At 39.2% G+C, this 20,483-nt stretch overlaps 1 protein-coding gene across 14 annotated transcripts in view; it reads left to right on the plus strand.

Moving 5' to 3' along the window:
• The window catches only part of ENOX2 (ecto-NOX disulfide-thiol exchanger 2), a 459,417-nt gene that overhangs the window by 338,929 nt on the left and 100,005 nt on the right, over window positions 1–20,483 (plus strand). For 13 of the 14 annotated variants that reach the window (XM_077145026.1, XM_077145023.1, XM_077145030.1 and 10 more), the window contains one exon: window positions 1,842–1,997. The exons of the other annotated variant lie outside the window; for it this stretch is intronic. In XM_077145026.1, the coding sequence (XP_077001141.1) occupies window positions 1,842–1,997 (156 nt within the window). The remainder of the gene's footprint in view (window positions 1–1,841; window positions 1,998–20,483) is intronic. 14 annotated transcript variants of the gene reach the window in all.

Raw genomic sequence — 20,483 nt, forward strand, 5'->3', positions numbered from 1 at the left:
CAGGTTGCCCTAGCTTTCTTAGGTTGGTTTTGCAGTGAGGATGCCCATGTGTCATCTACCTGTCCATCTGCCCACATCACAGAATTCCCTCTTACTAGGCCTCTTGTGCCTGAATTTTGACTTCTGAAGGAACCACAGGCTCTTCTTGCTGTTTAGGTCTACCTCCTCACCTCTACCTCTAATTAGGTCTACCTTTGCACCTCTGGCCTGTTTGGTAAGCAGGGCGAAGTCTTTGGGGATAAGGCCTATAACTGCCCCCTGCATTACCAGATCTCTCTATGCAACACTTTCTTTCTTTGTACTCCCCTGTAAATGGTGCTATAGCGGAGGTTAGGGAAACAAAGTAGAATATACTCTCTTCCCTCAAAGAACCTACAATTTGGTCCAGAGACAAAATTCAAACAATGTAATAGGTATCACCCTTGGACCTCGGCAAACTGGGCCCTGCCCCAGGCCCACACCTCAGGAAACTCCATGCTTTGAAATGCCAAATCTCCCTCCAGTGCTGCGGACTGCTCAGGCAGGCAGTGCTATCAGGGCAAGTGTCCAACTCCAGACCGGACCCTGTGTGTCTTATGGTTGCCAAAAGCACCTTCCTTGAAATGTTCTAAGTTCCTTTCCAGTACCTGACACTGGCCAGGCCTGGCAGTGTCATCTAATTGAGGAGCCCGAATGCCAAATAGGGCTCCCATGGGCCCAGGTTCCCACTCTCCCCTTCAGGGCACTTTCCAAACCTCTATCACAATTGTGGGGTTGATTTGATGGCCCAAGATGCTTCAGGACTTGTGCCTATGGAGTCCTCCCAGAGATCTGGTTCCAGGAATGTAATGTGGCAAGTAAATCACTCCAGCTGGCTGATATGGTATTTCTTATATAGCGACCAAAATAAAGCTGATGCTGATTTTGAGTGAATAATATTATGTGTGTATATATATACATATATATGTATATATATGTATATCTATATATATATATAGGAACTTAACAAAAAATATTTGTTTGGGAGCCTCTACACATCCTAGAGGTGTCTCTGAATGAACAATCAAGATGATGAAAAATAAAATAAAATATAGTGCCAACAGGTATAGAAACAGTAGTTTTTCGACTCGGAATTTAAGAGCAAACCAAAATTGTGTGGAAAAACTTCTTCAAGGAGAGTGGGAATTAAGCAAGGCCTTGCAGCCCAGAGAGAATTTGGAGGCTACAATAATTCCAGACAGGAAGAGCAACATAAACAATAGTACAGAGAGTAGTTTTTGAGTAAGCATGCTTTGCTATGCACTGTACTAAGCATATTACATTCATAATTGTGTTCATTCCTCACAACTCCCTATGAAGTAGGTGATATTAATCCTTTTTTTGGAGATGAGGAAATGGAGGTTCAAAAGGGTCATCGAACTAGATAGGACTAGGACCCAGGTTTGCCTGATCCCCAAAACTGTGCATTCTTAACACCAGGGTGTACTACAAAGAGAGAGGAATTATTGTGGAGTACAAAAGATATCAGGAAGCCTTATCTGAATGGAGCAGAGGATGTATATTGGGACTAGTGGAAGGTAAATCAGTGGACAAGATGCTGCCATATTATGAAAGGTGTTGACATCAAAATGAGATGCAGGGACTTCGATAGGCACTGATTAACAGAATAAACAGCCCCATCCCAGAAGGAAGATGCACAACCATAATATTTAAGACCTGGCAATGCTAAGAATCATACTTTTTGTAATAGTTTGCCTCTACCTTAGAAAGAGCTTTGTTTTGAAGCTTCAAAGATAACATTCTGCCTCCACTTTACCTTGCCTGGTGTCACTTAGTGTTCTCTCTTTCCTCCCCCTTTTTAGACTTTGATCCTGCTCTTGGAATGATGACTGGAATTCCACCATTAACTCCAGTGATGCCGGGTTTGGGAATAGTACCTCCACCAATTCCACCAGATATGCCAGTAGTAAAAGAGATCATACACTGTAAAAGCTGCACGCTCTTCCCTCCAAATCCAAGTAATATTCTTCTTTTTTTCCTCACAAGTCATAATGTTTTGGTGTCTAAGAAAACTTTCTTCTTTATCAGTAGAATACCCAAAGGCTTCAAAGGTCCTTGTACAGAAGCTCCACCTGGAAAACAGAAGGGAGGAAATTTTACCCTTACTAGGAAGACTGAATTTTATCCACAGAACAGTGTATTTTGTTTGCCAGTTGCAAGTACAAATGATAAAATGTTGTTTCCAATGCTGTCTGGTAAGGAGTTCATGTGTGTTAGTACAGAACAAGGCATCCGACATAAATTGCATAACACACTGCACTGTCATTTGTAGGCCCTCCTTTTCGTAATATCTTGTCCATGTGCTCGTGATGGCAGAAATAGAGTGTGGTCTACCTGAAGCACATTTGAATATACGTTGGTGCTAAGAATCCTCTACTGCTCCCAGCTATTCACACATCACTCTAACTACTGCCATTCAACTGATAGACTACAATAGACAATGTTGTGCTGGTCAATTTACTATGAGGCCAAAGAGGAATATTGAGTCTGAGTCAGACTACTTGCAGCCTTCCAGTCAATGCAGTTCATGTGGAAATGATCTAGATTTCTGTCCTGTCAGTAACAAATATGCTTCTCTACAGGTTCTCTTTCAAACATTTCAAATATATGGTGGCCATATTCTAGTTAAAATGTAGGAGCAGTAAAAACTGACTCAAGCTTTTTTCAGATCTTTTTAGGGGTCTACTTACTTGAAATGAACAGAAACTTCTTCTGTATGTATCCAAATCTCAGTAGAGCTTTTTGCACTGTTCTAATGGTGCTGAGTGGCATGTAAGGGAACAATTCACACAGTACAGTGAATTTAGAGCTGTTTGTTAAGGGATTCATGTAGGGGTTCAGACCATAAATCAAATGAACTTGATTTATCTACCTTACATAGGAATCAGTTAATCATGGAATTAGTCCCTGGCATAGACCTACCTAGTATGGTCTGCTCACAACCAAGAGGATTTTATAACCACTCAGCATTGGTTGGACAGATCAACTTGGCCACTTTTGCTAGAGAAAAATGTTCTTAATGATGCCTTTGGGTTTTTTTGAAATTGTTGTCATCAGGGTACTTCCTTGAGACCAATAAGAAATCTAAGGATGCTGGCATCTCAGAGGACTGTATTGGAAGAAGACTAGCATTTCTTCTTCACAGAAGAATTGGGGAATGGAGAATAAAATGATGCTTATTGGCCTTACTTGTCTGCTGTAATGGCCATGTGCTGGATTTGTATTTAGTGACCAGGTGAATTAGTGGCATTGTTGTATCCTTATTTCTTAATGCCACTGTCCCTGCAAATAGTGATGGACTTTTTCACTTTCTTCTGGTATGTTGCTTTCGGATTAAAAAAAGCTGAACATGCCTGACACTGCCCTTTTCACTTCAAAAGCCATAAAGTCAGGCACTGCCAATGTTAAACCTTCTGCTTATTAAAGAATAGAATCCTGCTGATTTTATCATTCATTTATCATATAATCAGTTTGCACTTGGCTTTCATTATCTTGATCAAGTATAAGCTAGCAGAATGACTCTCAACCTGTAATGTCTAGGTTGGGTGCAATAGATGACTTTACAGAATGCCCAATTTCTAAATTTCTAAATAGCACGGATGTCTCATTTATAGCACGTAGACCACATCATTGAACAGTTTTTAAATTAATGTAGAAATATGTGGTTTAAAAAGGCTCTAACTTTGGATGGTCCCTAGTAAAAGAAACAGACAGTTATCTCTCAAATGCATTTCATCTTTCCCCACCTGCAGCCTTGTCTTCTCAGTTCTGAGTTGGAAGGGTCACTGATAGTGGGAGGGAAACATTTTACTTTAAAGGTACAATCCTTTAGTTTTTCATGTTTGTTTTAAGAATGCTAACAGGGCTATTAGTACCAGTGAAGTAGTGGCTTCTATGGAAGGAACTTGGCTTTGGAATTCAATTTTAAAATAATACTCCTGGGGGTTCACTTCCCAGTGTCTGCCCATGCAAATAATAATAATAATAATAATAATACTCCTGGAACAGCTTAAAGTAAACTGGTATTCTATTTCCTTTTCAGAACTGAAATATTAAAAGTTGGGTTAATTGGGTAGGAAAACACTAATGGAGATGCCTTCTTTAGTTCTGGCTTAAAAGCATGGCAAAGGGACTTTTCCTTTTGTAACAGCCCTAAGATTTTGCTCTTGAAAGTGAGCTAGGAAGAGCATGATAATATGGGAAGAGAAAGGATCTGATATGACTGGACCTATTGTCTTCTCTAAAGCCCATCAATCCTGTCATACTAGGCCTTGATTAGAAACCCCATTACTTGCTCCTGCCTGTCTCTGGTAGTTTCTCTTATATTAATTGGCCTCTGAAGTCCTCCTCAGCAAGAAGATCCTGTGATTCAGGGACTCTGAAAATCTCTTTATGCACCCATCCAGTCTGCTTCTTAAGTTTTGTTGCTTTATTAGAAGGCATCTTTGCCATTAATTCCTTCTCTTCTCTCCCAATTGAAACTTCATCCCGATGATTATCACATAGGAAATTGTCCTGGGACTCCTATTGTTCACAAATTCGATGTCCAAATCCAGACCTCAGAAGCTTTTTACTTGTCTCCTTCAGGTGACTATCTTCAATCCACCATTTCTACTTACCACCTACCCTCTCTTTAGTCTAGTCAAGTTTAATTGCATCCTGAACTCACACTCCTCTCCAGCCCATCTCCAACCATCTCCTGGAAGACTTCCACATGGGAGGTACTGAAATTGAAACAATTGTTAATTATTCAAATGCATTTCCAGTTAAATATTGTGTGCTAAATCGAATGGATAATTAAATTGTTTTATCTCTCTACTACATTTAGTACTATTGAGCCCTTCATCCTTCTTGAAATATTAGGCACATTGAAGGTGTAAAGAATGGGTGAGACCACCTAGAATCAAGTTGGGAAGAAGACCAAGTACAGAACTCTGAGGAACTCCAACATTTAAAAAAGAAAGAGGAGTGTGCATTTCTGTACACCCTTTAGCACCAAAACTCCTTGAAATACTTGATCTAGACTAGCTGTTTCCAGTTCTTCGCCTCTTCCCTCTTAAATCCCCTTCACTTGTGCTTTTGGTCCTACCCATCCATACTCTATCAAAATGTCCCTTGTTTAAGATCACTTGTGACCTGCATAATGCTAAATCCAATGGTCAATTCTCAATTCTCTTTCTAATTGACCTAATAGTAATATTTAACAAAGTTGATTATTCTTTCCTCCTTGATATACCTTCTTCACTTGGCTTTTAACACACCACATTATTGGTTTTCCTCCCACCTATTTGCTCCTTCTCAGCCTCCTTTACTGATTACCTTCTGTTCTCCACGATTTCTCATCATAGAGTCTCACATGGGTCTTTGTCCTTGGACCTCTTCTCTATACATTTGACAATCTCACCCAATCTCATAGCTTATAAAAGCATCTATATGCCGGTGACACCCAAATTTATATTCCTGGCTCACATCTGGCCTCTGAACTCCAAAATAGTATCTAACTGCCTACTTGATATCTCCACTTGAATTTCAAATAGACACCTCAAACGTAATATGTTCAAAACTAAACTAATCTTTGACCCTGAACCTGCCCCTTTCATATCCTTCTCCATCTCATTTAGTGGGAACCTCATCCTTTTAAGTTGCTCAGACCAAAACTTAGGGATCATCCTGCCTCCTTTTTTTCTCCTTTTATATTCCATATCTAATCAGTTTAAAAATTCTGTTTGGTCTACCTTAAAATATGTATCTAGAATTCTACTACTCTCATTGATATATCCCAAAGCATTTGGAAAAGTGACTGACAGAGACTACGTGTTCAAATAAAATTTGTTGAATAGTAGAGAAAAGCATGGAGGGAGGGAGAAAAGAATTAAAGGAAACCGAGAAGGAGTGGTCACAGATATAAAAAGCAAGCCAAGAGAGTATAGGTTAGCTGCCACTAGATGGTAATGACTTCCAAATCAGTATTTTCAGACAATATGTCTCCCTTGAGCTTCAGACACAAATAGTCAACTTACCTCCATGCTTTCCTAGGTTACTGTGTATCAAATGTACAAAAAATGATATTATAGTATAGTGGGAAAATTTCTAGATTTTTCTCTTGACTAGAAGTCAAGAGAATTGTGTTCTACTCTCAGCTCTGTCACTAACTAGCTATGCAATATTGGGCTAGTCACATAATCTCCCTGGTCTCACTTTCCTTGTTGGTAAAGTGAGGACATTTGGTTAGATTACCTCTAAAGCTTCACCGCTCTAAAATTATGATTCTTTACATTCAAACTATAGCTACCATAATAATTATTTACCTAGACAAAGCCCCTCAGAATGTATTAGGAAAAGCAAGAGCAAATTGATAGGTGTCTTATAAAGCATTGTACCTTCACTTGAGCAAGCAGTATAACATAATGGTTAAGTGCTTGATCTCCAAAGTATGACAGGCTTAGTTTCAGATGCCAACACTCTGCCACTAAACTTTAATCTCTCTGATCTAGACTAGCCGCAAATCACTTCTCATCTAAAAGTTCAATAGATCAAACTAGATTGGAGCAAACTGAGCATCCCTTAAAGATAAATGGTCAGTACCCTAGAGTCCTACAAGCAACATCCTCTGATTCCCAGGAATTGGGTATTTGGCAAAAACAAAAACAAAAACAACTCTCTGGGACACAGTTACATTTTTTCACAAGGTAGCTGTTGGAGATTTACTGAATTACCAAGTAGCAGCTCTCAGTTGATGGTGAAAGAGGACAGAACCATTTCTTCAGACAAGCCACTTCCAGAGAAATCAATTTTGCCAAGATTTTTAGCTGCTATGCTTCAGTTGCATCTTTAAGTGTACTGTGAAATAACAATTAATGGTGCGTAAAGGATAGAATATCATGTGCTTTCTTTCCAGGCACATAGGAAAACACCTAGGAGCCAGAAGAAGAGTCATTTTTTTCTTCATTTTACCATCACAAGATAGGTGGACCCTATTTGGGTTCCCAGTGCTGAGTTCAATAAAGAGTTAGAGAAAATAGGTAAAATGAACCTTAACAAAGATTCTCCAGCCTTCTGATTATTTCCATTCAGTTGGAATTACATTTAATATATCTGATCCCTGCTGATTATCTGAGGTCTTCAATCTTTGACTATCTAATAAAGTCAACTCAAAGACTTTATAGAATGTTAATTCTGGAATACCAGCTGAGTAATCTGTGATGCTCCTTTGAAAAGCAAGAAGTAAGTGGTATAAAGGTCATCTATGCTTCTCTCTGCCTCACTTCTCAGAGATCAGCAGTGGTTCTGATCCTAATGTTTGATTGCCCAAACACAGTTTTCCAGAATGGATGGTTGGAAATAGAGTAGACAGAAACTCCTCCTTTTCCATTATCAGAAATTAGAGTTCTATACCCAGTTATCTTGAATCTTCTTATAGGGGAGCTTTCTTCTTCATTGTAAGTGATTACTGGGATATTACGAAAGTTTGGCATACTATTGCTGATTAATAGGTGGACTTTGAATTTGATTTCCTATGGTATTATCATTACTTTGCCAAGATCTCTTTATTTCAATGGGATTAGAAGATCAGTCACAGACAACAGTGTTTTGAGCTGTTAATTAAAGTACAGTTACTATCCATTAGGGAAGATAGTGCAGCCCATTGCCTTGCTTGATGACATACACTTAAATCTCAGCGAATGCTATCAAAGAGGGTTTCTACATTTATCCAAGGAAAACCAGTAAATTTCTAGCATTTTTTACACTATTCTTAGTGGTTTTTATTTTATTTTATTTTTATATTTTTATTGACAAAACATAACAACATACAAACACGAGCATTCTTAACATATGAACATTCCATTCTTGGTATACAATCAATGACTTACAATATCATCACATAGTTATATGTTCATCACCATGATCATTTCTTAGAACATTTGCATCACTCCAGAAACAGAAACAAAAAGAAAAACTCATACGTACCATATCCCTTACCCTTCCCTCTCATTGACTGCTACTATTTCCATCTACCCCAAATATTTTAACCCCTAGTTTTTCTCTGTACCCCTTATCACTCCCTTTTATTGATCACTAGCACTTCAGTCTATTCAATTTATTTCAACATTTGTTCCCGCTATTATTTATTTATTTTTAATCCATGTGCTTTACTCATCTGTCCATATCATAGACAAAAGGAGCATCAGACACAAGGTTTTCACAATCACATAGTCACATTGCAAAAGCTATGTCATTCTACAGTCATCTTCAAGAAGCATGGCTACTGGAACACAGCTCTACAGTTTCAGGCACTTCCTTCTAGCCTCTCCAATATACCCTAAACTAAAAAGGGGGTTATTTATATAATGCGTAAGAACAACCTCCAGGATAACCTCTTGACTCTGAAATCTCTCAGCCACTGATGCTTTAATTTGTCTGATTTCTCTCTTCCGCCTTTTGGTTGAGAAGGTTTTCTCTAAGTCCCTTGATATTGAGTCCCAGCTCATTCTAGGATTTCTCTCCCATATTACCAGGGAAGTTTACACCCCTGGGAGTCATGTCCCATGTAGAGAGAGGGAGGGCAGTGAGTTTGCTTGCCATATTGGCTGAGAGAGAGATAGGCCACATCTGAGCAACAAAAGAGGTTCTCTGGAGGTTACACTTAGGCTTAATATTAAGTAAGCTTAGCCTATCCTTTGTGGGGATAAGTTTCATATGAACAAACCCCAAGATTGAGGGCTTGGCCTGTTGATTTGGTTGTCCCCACTGCTTGTGAGAATATCAGGAATTCTCCATATGGGGAAGTTGAATTTTCCCCTTTTCCCACCATTCCCCCAAGGGGACTTTGCAAATACTTCTTTATTCACCGTTCAAATCACTATAGGGTTTATCAGGGCATCATACTGGACAAACCTACAAAATCTCATGTCCTATTCAAGGTCCCATGTGCTTATGGTGCTCAATTAACCTGTCCATATAAGTTACATTAGGAAATGTACAAGTCAAAATATAAATTTTGTACCAAAAAAACATTTTTTGCTTTAGTCTCACATAGAAGTTGCATTTTTAAATATGAATGACCATATATTTTCAACACCCCGCAATATGACATTCCTTTGTTCTTCCTCATGCAAAAACATTTTTTAATGTGTGCATTTAGTCACTATCATTGTACGCTCTAGGCATTCCTGGATTATGCCATCTCAGTCTTTTTCATCTATTTTTCCTTCTGGTTTCATATGTGCCCCCAGCCCTCCTCCTCCATCCTTCTCACATTTAGCTTCATTAAGGGTACTTACATTATTGTGATACAATTAGGTAGTATTGTGCTATCCATTTCTGAATTTTTATAATCAGTCCTATTGCACAACCTGTTATCCCTTCAGCTCCAATTACCCAATATCTACCCTATTTCTATCTCCTGATGACCTCTATTCTTAACTGAAATTCTCCAAGTTCATTCATTAATGTTAGTTCATATCAGTGAGTCCATACAATATTTGTCCTTTTGTTTCTGGCTAATCTCATTCAGTATAATGTCCTCAAGGTCCATACATGTTGTTATATGCTTCATGACTTTATTCTGTCTTACAGCTGCATAATATTCCATGGTATGTATATACCACAGCTTGTTTAGCCACTCGTCTGTTGATGGACACTTGGCTGTTTCCATCTCTTGGCAATTGTAAATAATGCTGCTATAAACATTGGTGTGCAAATGTCCATTTGTGTCCTTGCCCTCATGTCCTCTGAATAGATACCTAGCAATAGTATTGCCAGATCATATGGCAATTCTATTCTTAGCTTCCTGAGGAACCGCCAAACTGCCTTCCACAGAGGTACCATTTCACATTCCCACCATCAGTAGATAAGTGTTCCTCTCTCTCCACATCCTCTCCAGCACTTATTATTTTCTGTTTTATTGATAACAGCCATTCTGGTGGGTGTGAGATGATACCTCATTGTGGTTTTGATTTGCATTTTCCTAATAGCCAGGGAAGTTGAGCATCTTTTCATGTGCCTTTTAGCCATTTGTATTTCTTCTTCTGAAAAGTGTCTGTTCACGTCTTTTGCCCGTTTTGTAATTGGGTTGTTTGTCTTTTTGTTGTTGAGTTGAGCAATCTCTTTATATATTCTGGATACTAGACCCTGATCTTATATGTGGTTTCCAAATATTGTCTCCCATTGTGTAGGCTGTCTTTTTCCCTTCTTGACAAATTTCTTTGATGCACAAAAGTGTTTAATTTTGTGGAGTTCTCATTTATCTATTTCTTTCTTCAATGCTCATGTTTTGGGGGTAAGACCTAGAAAACCACCTCCTATTGCAAGTTTTATAAGATAGTTCCCTACATTTTCATCTAAACGTTTTATGGTCTTAGATCTAGTATTTAGGGTTTGATCCATTTTGAGTTAATTTTTGTATAGAGTGTGAGATATGGATCCTCTTTCATTCTTTTTCATGTGTATATCCAGTTCTCCAAGCATCATTTATTGAAGAGACTGTTCTGTCCCAGGTGAGTTGGTTTGACTGCCTTATCAAAGATCAGTTGTACATATATGAGAGGGTCTATATGTGAACACTCTGTTCTAGTTTGCTAGCTGCCAGAATGCAACACACCAGAGATGGATTGGCTTTTAATAAAAGGGGATTTATGTTGTTAGTTCTTCAGAGGAAAGGCAGCTAACTTTCAACTGAGGTTTTTTCTTATGTGGGAAGACACAGGGTGATCTCTGCTGACCTTCTCTCCAGGCCTCTGGGTTCCAACAACTTTCCCAAGGGTGATTCCTTTCTGCATCTCTAAAGGCCTGGGCTGAGCTGTAAGTGCTGAGATGAGGTATGCTGAGCTGCTTGGGCTGTGCTATGTTGTGCTCTCTCATTTAAGTGCCAGCCAATTAAATCAAACATCATTCATTGCAGCAGGCATGCCTCCTAGCCAATTGCAGATGTAATCAGCAACAGATAAGGTTCATGTACCATTGGCTCATGTCCACAGCAACAAAACTAGGCACCTTTACCTGGCCAAGTTGACAACTGAATCTAACTACCACAACTCTATTCGATTCCATTGGTCAGTATGTCTGTCTTTATGCCAGTACCATGCTGTTTTGACCACTGTAGCTTTGTAATACACCTTAAAATCAGGTAGCGTGAGATGTCCAACTTCATTTTTCTTCACAGGATATTTTTAGCTATTCAAGGTATCCTGCCCTTCCAGTTAAATTTGGTTATTGGTTTTCCTATTTCTGCAAAGTAAGTTTTTGGGACTTTAATTGGTATTGCATTGAATCTGTAAATCAATTTAGGTAAAATTAACATCTTAACTATATTTAGTCTTCCAATCCATGAACACGGTATGCACTTCCATTTATTTAGGTCTTCTGTGATTTCTTTTAGCAATTTCTTGTAGTTTTCTTTGTATAGGTCTTTTGTATCCTTAGTTAAATTTATTCCTAAATATTTCTTTCTTTTGGTTGCAATTATAAATGGAATTATCTTCTTGATTTCCCCCTCAGATTGCTCATTACTAGTATATAGAAACACTACAGATTTTTGAGTGTTGATCTTGTAACCTGCCACTTTGGTAGCTTAAGTTTCTTAGCTCTAGTAGTTTAACTGTGGATTTTTGGGGGTTTTTGACTTACAGTATCATATCATCTACAAACAATGAGAGTTTTACTTCTTCCTTTCCAATTTTGATGCCTTGTATTTCTTTTTCTTGTCTAATTGCTCTGGCTAGAACTTCCAACACAATGTCGAATGACAATGGTGACAGTGGACATCCTTGTCTTATTCCTGATCTTAGGGGGAAAACTTTCAGTTTTTCCCCATTGAGGATGATGTTAGCTATGGGTTTTTTCATATATTCCCTTTATCGTGTTGAGGAGGTTCCCTTCTATTCCTATCCTTTGAAGTGTTTTCAACAAGAAAGGATGTTGAATTTTGTCAAATGCCTTTTCTGCATCAATCGAGATGATCATGTGGTTTTTCTGCTTTGATTTGTTGATATGGTATATTACATTAATTGATTTTCTGTTTTGAACCATCCTTGCAGACCTGGGATGAATCCTGCTTGGTCATGGTGTATAATGCTTTTAATGTGTTGCTGGATTAGATTTGCAAGAATTTTGTTGAGGAATTTTTCATCTATATTCATTAGAGAGAATGGTCTGGAATTTTCTTGTAGTATATTTGTCTGGCTTTGGTATGAGGGTGATGGTGGCTTTATAGAATGTTAGGCAACCTTCCTTCCTCTTCAATTTTTTTGAAGAGTTTGAGCAGGATTGGTACTAATTATTTCTTTAATGTTTAGTGGAATTCACATGTGAAGCCATCTGGTCCTGGACTTTTCTTTTTGGGGAGCTTCTTAATAACTGATTCAGTTTCTTTACTTGTGATTGGTTTTTTGAGGTCATCTATTTCTTCTTGAGTCAGTATTGGTCATGCCTGTCTAGGAAGTTGTCCATTTTATCCACATTGTCTAGTTTATTAGCATAAAGTTATTGACAGTATCCTGTCATTACCTCCTTTATTTCTGTGGGGTCACTGGTTCTGTCTGTTCCATTTCTGATTTTATTTATGTGCATCCCCTCTCTTCTTCTTTTTGTCAACCTTGCTCTGGGTCCATCAATTTTATTGATTTTCTCATAGAACCAACTTCTGGTTTTAATTTTATCAATAAGAGGCAGAGGGCCAGAAATTTCAAAAATGAGCCTCCACATATTTTTGAATTTTCTGACCCTCTGCCTCTTATTGATTTCCAACTTCATTCCTTTATGATCTGAGAAAGTGTTTTGTATGATTTCAATCTTTGTAAATTTACTGAGACTTGCTTTGTGACCCAGCATATGGTTTAATCCTTGAGAATGATCCATGAGCACTTGAGAAAAGGGTGTATCCTGCTGTTGTGGGATGTAATGTTCTATAGATGTCTGTTAAGTCTAGTTCATTTATTCAATTATTCAAATTCTCTTTTTCTTTATTGATCCCCTGTCTAGATGTTCTGTCCATTGATGAGAGCAGGGAATTGAAGTCTCCAACTATTATGGTAGATGTGTCTATTTCTCTTTTCAGTATTTGCCTCATGTATTTTGGAGCACTCTGGGTTGGTGCATAAATAATTATGATTGTTATATCTTCTTGTTGAATTGTTTCTTTTATTAATACATAGTGTCCTTCTCTGTCTCTTTTGTTTTACATTTGAAGTGTAATTTGTTGTATATTAGTATAGCTACTCCTACTCTTTTCTGATTGTTGTTTGCTTGAAATGTCTTTTCCCAACCTTTCACTTTCACCCTATGTTTGTCCTTGGATCTAAAATGCGTCTCCTGTAGACAGTATATACATGGGTCCTGTTTTTAATCTATTCTGCTGGTCTGCGTCTTTCTTTTTTTTATTTTTTGATGGGCAGGCACCAGGAATCGAATCTGGGTCTCTGGCATGACAGGCTAGAACTCTGCCTGCTGAACCACCATGGCCTGCCCCAGTCTGTGTCTTTTGATTGGTGAATTTAATTCATTAACATTTAGTATTATTACTGTAAGGGCAGTACTTTCTTCTGCCATTTTGCCTTTAGGATTTTATGTGTCATATCTAATTTTTCTTCTTTTTACCTTTACTGATAGTCTTCATTTCTGCACTCTTCTACACACCTCTCTCTGCTGCTTTTTCCTATCTGTCTCTAGTGCTGCCTTTAGTATTTCTTGCAGAGCTGGTCTCTTGGTCACAATTTCTTTCAGTAATTTTTTGGTCTGAAAATGTTTTAATTTTCCCCTCATTTTTGAAGGACAGTTTTGCTGGATATAGAATTCTTGGTTGGCAGTTTTTCTCTTTTAGAATCTTAAATATATCATACCACTCTCTTCTTACCTCCATGGTTGCTACTGAGAAATCTATGCATGGTCTTATTGGGCTTCCCTTGCATGTGATGGATTGATTTTCTCTTCCTGCTTTCAAAATTCTCTATTTCTCTTTGACACCTGTCATTCTGATTAATAAGTGTCTTGGCGTATGTCTGTTTGGATCTATTTGGGGTATGCTGCACTTCTTGGATCTGTAATTTTAAGTCTTTCATAAGAGGTGGGAAAATTTCAGTGAAAATTTCCGTTAGTCTTTCTCCTCCTTTTCCCTTCTCTTCTCCTTCTGGGACACCCACAACATGTATATTCATGTGCTTCATGTTGTCATTCAGTTCAGAGTCCCTGCTCATATTTTCCCATTCTTTTCCCTATATTTTCATTTGCTTGTCGAATTTCAGATGTCCTTTCCTCCAGTTCACTAATCTTATCGTCTGCCTCTTGAAATCTAACACTGTAGGTATGCATTGTTTTTTTTTTCATCCCTTCTACTGTGCCTTTCATTCCCATAAATTCTGTGATTTGTTTTTTCAGACTTTCGATTTCTTCTTTTTGTTCGTCCCTTGCCTTCTTTATATACTCCTTCAATCCATTGATTTGATTTTTGATGAGATTTTCCATGTCTGTTCAAACATCCTGAATTAATTGTTTCAACTCCTGTATCTCATTTGAATTGTTGGTTTGTTCCTTTGACTGGGCCATATCTTCAGTTTTCCTAGTATGATTCATTATTTTTTGCTGATGTTTATACATTTAATTTCCTTAGTTTATTCTGGAGATTGTTTTACACTCTTTTACTTAGGATTTTCTTGCTGGATAACTTTGTTCTCTATCTGTTCTTTGACATTCAGTTCAGCTTATTCTAGACCTCTAGCTTAGGTTTGTTTAATGGATAGGAATTTTTCAGTTCTTGTTTTCTTGTTTCTTGCCCTCCCTGTATGGTGCCTTTTTTTTTCCTTAGGAGGGTCTACTCAGGTATTATAGACTCCAGTCAGATTTTCCCAGACCAGACTGGCCTCCTCTCAGGAGGAAAGAGTCACCTGTATCAGTTTTCCTTGCAGGTAAGACCCAGCAGGGTGACAGACTTTCCTACGAAGCCTCTGAGACTCTGTCCTTTCCTACCCTGCCCAAGTCCCACCAGCATAAAGTGATGCAGTGCCTTTAACTTCAGCAGACTCTCCCTGATGGGGGTGTGGTTGAGACAGAGGAGAGGTTGTAGGCTGGCTTTAATGATTTAGTTTTCTAGTTGCTGGGGTCTGAATTCCTTGAGGGAGGGATTCACATTACTCTATGTATCTCCAGGCCCTATGTGCCCCCTCTTTTTTTTTTTTTTTTTAGGGTCCAAACCTTTTCAAGTATTTTGTACTGTCCGACCCAAAAAACTTCTTTTTTTCCCCCATCAGCCTTGTCCCCTCTGCACTGGGTCAAAAACTAGTAACTTTAGCTTTAATTTGCAGTTTAGCTGAGGTCAGGGCCTATCTTTAGTAATCAGAATTTGTTAATTAATTCTACTGTTAGAGCTTAGTTGAGCTCAGCCCCTTGCTGTTAGTAAAGTCTCTCTTCTTTCCCCTCTGGGAACCAGCCTCTGCAGCTTGGGGGACTCATGGTTCTGGGTTGGGATCACAGCTGCTCCAGCTTGTCCAGACGGTGTACGCTGTATGTCTATTCACTGATGTGGCCCCAGCAGTTGTTCTGTACTGTTCCTGGCTATTTATTAGCTGCTCTGGAGGATGAACTAAATTCCACACCTCACTGAGCCACCATCTTGGACCTCCCAAGCCATGTTCTTTTAATCCATTCCTGTGGGTATAGACCAATTATGAGTGGAACCCTTTGATTAGGTTTTTTCAGTTGAGATGTCTACCCTTAGTGGTTTTTATGTTCCTTTACTTAGACAGTCATTGCAGAAGAATCAGAACATCTAAATAGGGTGATGAACAGCACAGAATTTTTAAATCCTACAAATACAGTGAGGGGAATGAGCCTTTGCAGTTTAGTATTATATGTAACTGCAGCCATCATCAGATATTCTTTGAGTCTCTCAGTGGACCTAAAGTTAGACTTATATAACTAAACAAACTCAAGTAAACTCAAAAACTGATTATTTGCTTCACAAAAGGAATCTTTACCATGGAATTCTTTAAAAAGCCAATTTCAGAAGGCTTTTCTTCTAAAACAGGACTTTATTCTAAAGCCTTTGATTTAAAAACATAGCTCCAACTATGTGAATGCTCTTGAAAATTCCTTATCTATGTAGTCGGTGGCTGGATTTTTTCTATGGCTAAAACCATATTTATCTTCACAGCTCTCCATAAGAGTTTTTCCTTCAGAACCCCAGCTTTGTCTAAAGATCTGGGTAAAGCAAGGCGTTTAGAAATCCAGGACCTAATTCCTTCTCACTCTGAACTTGAGGTAGGGTTTTAGAAAGCCCCAGATTGGGAATTAGGAAACCTGAGTTCTATAATATTAAATAATAATAATAGCAATATAATGCTTGCTATTTACTGGAAACGTATCAAGTGCTCGGCATTATACCAGGTGCAATATAGACTATTATCAATTATTCTACAACTACTCTGCAAGGTAGGGAATAGTATTCCCTATTTTACAGGTGAAAAAAATCACAAGGTTCTCAGAGAGATAACTATGTAAAGATTTAAATCCAGGTTTACCTGCTCCAAGTTCATGTACCTTCTCTTTTTATCTAATGTGAAGACCCTGGACATATCATTTAACCTCATTCAGCTAAGAGGTTTCCCCTGTAATATGAGAAGTTTAGACTAAGTCAGTGGTTTTCAGTCTTGATAACAAGTTAAAATCCTCAGAGAAGCTAAAAAAAAAAAATGGGGCAAGATGATGGGGAGCGAATGGGGCTGACAAAGACAAAAAAATGGCTTTTGGGGTCAGCTGAGGTCAAAGTGCTAGAGGGGTCTGTGCCCCAAGAAAAGGGGCATGTAGAGCCGGGTGCGAAGTCCAGCTCTAGGCTGGGTCTCAGAGTGGTGGTTTGGGTGAGGGAGACTGTTCCCTAAAGGGTGTGTGTGCCAGTTTGAAACTGTTGTGTTTCCCAGAAAAGCCATGGCCTTTAATCCTGATTCAATATTGTTGGGTGGAATCTTTAAATTGTTTCCATAGAAATGTGACCCACCCAATTGTGGGTGGGACCTTTTGATTAGTTGGTTCCCATGGAGATGGGGCTCCACCCAATCAAGTTGTGTCACTTAATGGAGTCCTTTAAGAGGGAAATATTTTTGGAAAAAAGCTTCAGAGCTGACCCAGATAGAGAATTTTGGAGATGCAGAAAGAAAACACCCCTGGGGAAGCTGTTTGAAGAAACCAGGAGAGAGAAAGCTAGCAGATGTCACCATGTGCCTTCTCAGCTAACAAAAACTCCGAATGTTATCAGCCCTTTCTTGAATCAAGGTATCTTTCTCTGGATGCCTTGGTTTGGACATTTTTATGGCCTTAGAACTGTAAACTTGTAACTTAGTAAATTCCCTTTGTAAAAGTCAACCCATTTCAGGTATATTGTATTCCAGCAGCATTAGCAAACTGAAACAGCATGTCTCCCCAAGAGAGGGGGTCAGGGCACAGCTCAAGTGGCAGCCCTCCTTCAGAGAGTTCGGATCCCAAGGGCTTGGAATCAGATCCAGCTTAGTCTTGCCTTCCACCTTAGCCTCTGTCTCAGCCATACACCTGGAAAGCTGAGAATTAAAGGTTCCATGCCACTTGATGCTGGCAGGAGCTGTGGGCTGATGGTCAGAATCTGGAGGTTCCAAAGGAGGGTCATACTCCCTGCTTGGTCTCATCCTTGGGGAAGCTTGGTGCTGATTGCACCCTCCTTCTAAGATTTGGGCCACACTTATCTGGTAGAATCTGGTTGGGGTCGATCATGTCTGGGGAGACCCTCCTCAGGGGGAAGTCCCATATAGGTGGGTCACGAACCAGGGTAATAGAAGCTGAAAAATTCTGACCAATTGGGCAAAGATTGTACTGGAAGTCTAGAATGGGTTTAACTGAATGCCAAGGAGCAGATGGGGAGCAAGGCAAACCAACAGGAAGGCCCTATTTGAAAGAATGAAGGCAACCTCCAGAGTAAAATAGTCAAGGAGGCTGGGTGCATTGGGGGCTACCAATTTGGTGGGCCAAGCCCTCGATCTTGGGGCTTGCCCTTGTGTGGTTTGTTCCTGCAAGGGAGAGCCTCGGAGAATGCCTTATAGTTATACCTGAGATTCACCCCTAGAGAGCCTCTTTTGTTGCTTGGATGTGGCCTTTCTCTCTTAGCCAGCTTGGCAAGTGAACTCACTGCCCTCCCCGCTAAGAGGTACATGACTCCCAGGGGTGTAAATCTCCCTGGAAACATGGGATATGGCTCATGGAGGTGAGCCTGGCCCTGACATCATGTGATTGGGAGGAACTTCTGGGCCACAGAGGGGAGGAGAGATAGGACAAGATGAGGTTTCATTGGCTGAGATATTTTACATGGAGTCAAGAGGTCTCCTTGTAACAACCTCCTGGAGGTTGTTCTTGTGCATTGAGTGGGTGTTGCTTGTGCATTGAGTGGGTGTTGCTTTTCAGTTTTTGGTGTGTTGCAGTGACTGGAGGGAAATGCTTGACGCTGTTGAACTGTAATCCAGTGACCTTGATTCTTGAGATGACTGTATGACTCCATAGCTTTTCCAGTGTGACCATGTGATTGTGAAAATCTTGTGACTGACATCCCTTTGTGTGGTGTGTGGATGGATGAGCGGGGAAATGAAGACAAAAAATGGATGAATGGGGGGTGGGGTGGGGGGATTGGGGTGTTCTTTTGTTTTTATTGTTTCTGTTGTTTTGGGAGTGATGAAGGTGTTTGGGGATCAATTACAATGAATGAATGGCTGTATGATGGTGCTGGTGATTATGTACTTTGGATGATTATATGGTTTGTGAATGTATCTTGAAAAAATTGGATTAAAAGAAATCTAATTACCAGGCCACAACAGACTAATAAAATCAGTCTCTGGGGTGGGGCCCAGGCATTATTGGTTTGTTTTTTTAACTCCCAAGTTGGTTCTAATGTATCACAAGAGTTGAAAATTACTTGATACATGATGTCTATACTACCTGCCAGTTCCTGAAAACTGAGAAGCATGTCTCAAGCAAGTTCTGGCCTCTTCCTCTTCTTTTGGGCTAAAATGGCATCTTATCCAGCAGCCATGACTAAGGCGTTTCAGTTTCCTGCTCACAAGGTTATCTTTGCTTTCTCTCTGAACCTATCATATGGAACAAAACCCAATACAATAAACTCCTGAAATCACAGACATTTAAAAAACTAACAGGAAGTTTACAAGTACCCTCAATCCTTCTACTCTGGTTATTGACTAAATAGAGGGAAGGAGAGCATCACATGAAACTGATTATTCTGAGTCACATCAATAAAATACACAGTGTTGGAGAAGTGAGGAGGCTTGAGATACTGATATACAAGTGTTCTAGTTTGTTAGCTGCCGGAATGCAATATACCAGAAACAGAATGGCTTTTAAAAGGGGGAATGTAATAAATTTCTAATTTATAGTTCTAAGGCTGAGAAAATGTCCCAATTAAAACAAGTTCATAGATATGTCCAATCAAAGGCAGCCAGGGAAAGATCCCTCGGTTCAAGAAGGCCGATGAAGTTCAGGGTTTCTCTCTCAAGTGAGAAGGCACATGGCGAACACAGTCAGGGCTTCTCTCTCAGCTGGAAGGGCATACGGCGAGCATGGCATCATCTGCTAGCTTTCTCTCCTGGCTTCTGGTTTCATGAAGCTCCCCGGAAGGCATTTTCCTTCTTCATCTCCAAAGTGCTGGCTAATGGACTTGCTGCTTCGTGGTGCTGCAGCATTCCCTGCTCTCTCTGAATCTCCTTTCTCCAAAATGTTTCCTCTTTTATAGGACTCCAGAAACTTATCAAGACCCACCCAAATGGGTGGAGACATGTCATCACCTAATCCAGCTTAACAACCACTCTTGATTAAATCACATCTCCAGGGAGATGATCTGATTACAGTTTCAAACATACAGTATTGAATAGGGATTATTGTACCTTTATTAAATGGGATTTAGATTAAAACATGGCTTTTCAAGGGGACATACATCCTTTCAAACCAGCACATCAAGTAAGCTCCTAAATCAAATGCTTGCCAACTTGGATAAGAGTCGGGGGTACGGGGGGACTTGGCCTATTCTACAAATAAGACTCCTTTTTCTTTACATTCGTTACATTTTAGCTTTTGTTCTTTTGATCCTTTGGTCTTCCTCTGTTCTTTATCTTCTTTGATCAGAGAAGGCATAGGTTTACAGGAAAATCATGCAGAAAGAAACAAACTTCCTGTGTACCCAACTCACAGATGCAGTTCTCCCTATTATTAAAATTTTGGATTAGTCTGTACCTTTGTTACAACTGATGAAACAATATTATAATTGTACTATTACATATAGTCCATGGTTTACATTAGGATTCACTGTGTTGGTTGCATAGTCCTATGGTTTTTTTGTTTTTAATTTATATTCTAGCAATATAAATATACAACCTAAAATTTCCCTTCTTAACTACATTCAAATATGTATATAATTCAGTGTTGTTAATTAT

Source organism: Tamandua tetradactyla, chromosome X (genome assembly GCF_023851605.1).
Source record: "Tamandua tetradactyla isolate mTamTet1 chromosome X, mTamTet1.pri, whole genome shotgun sequence".
Classification (NCBI taxonomy): domain Eukaryota; kingdom Metazoa; phylum Chordata; class Mammalia; order Pilosa; family Myrmecophagidae; genus Tamandua; species Tamandua tetradactyla.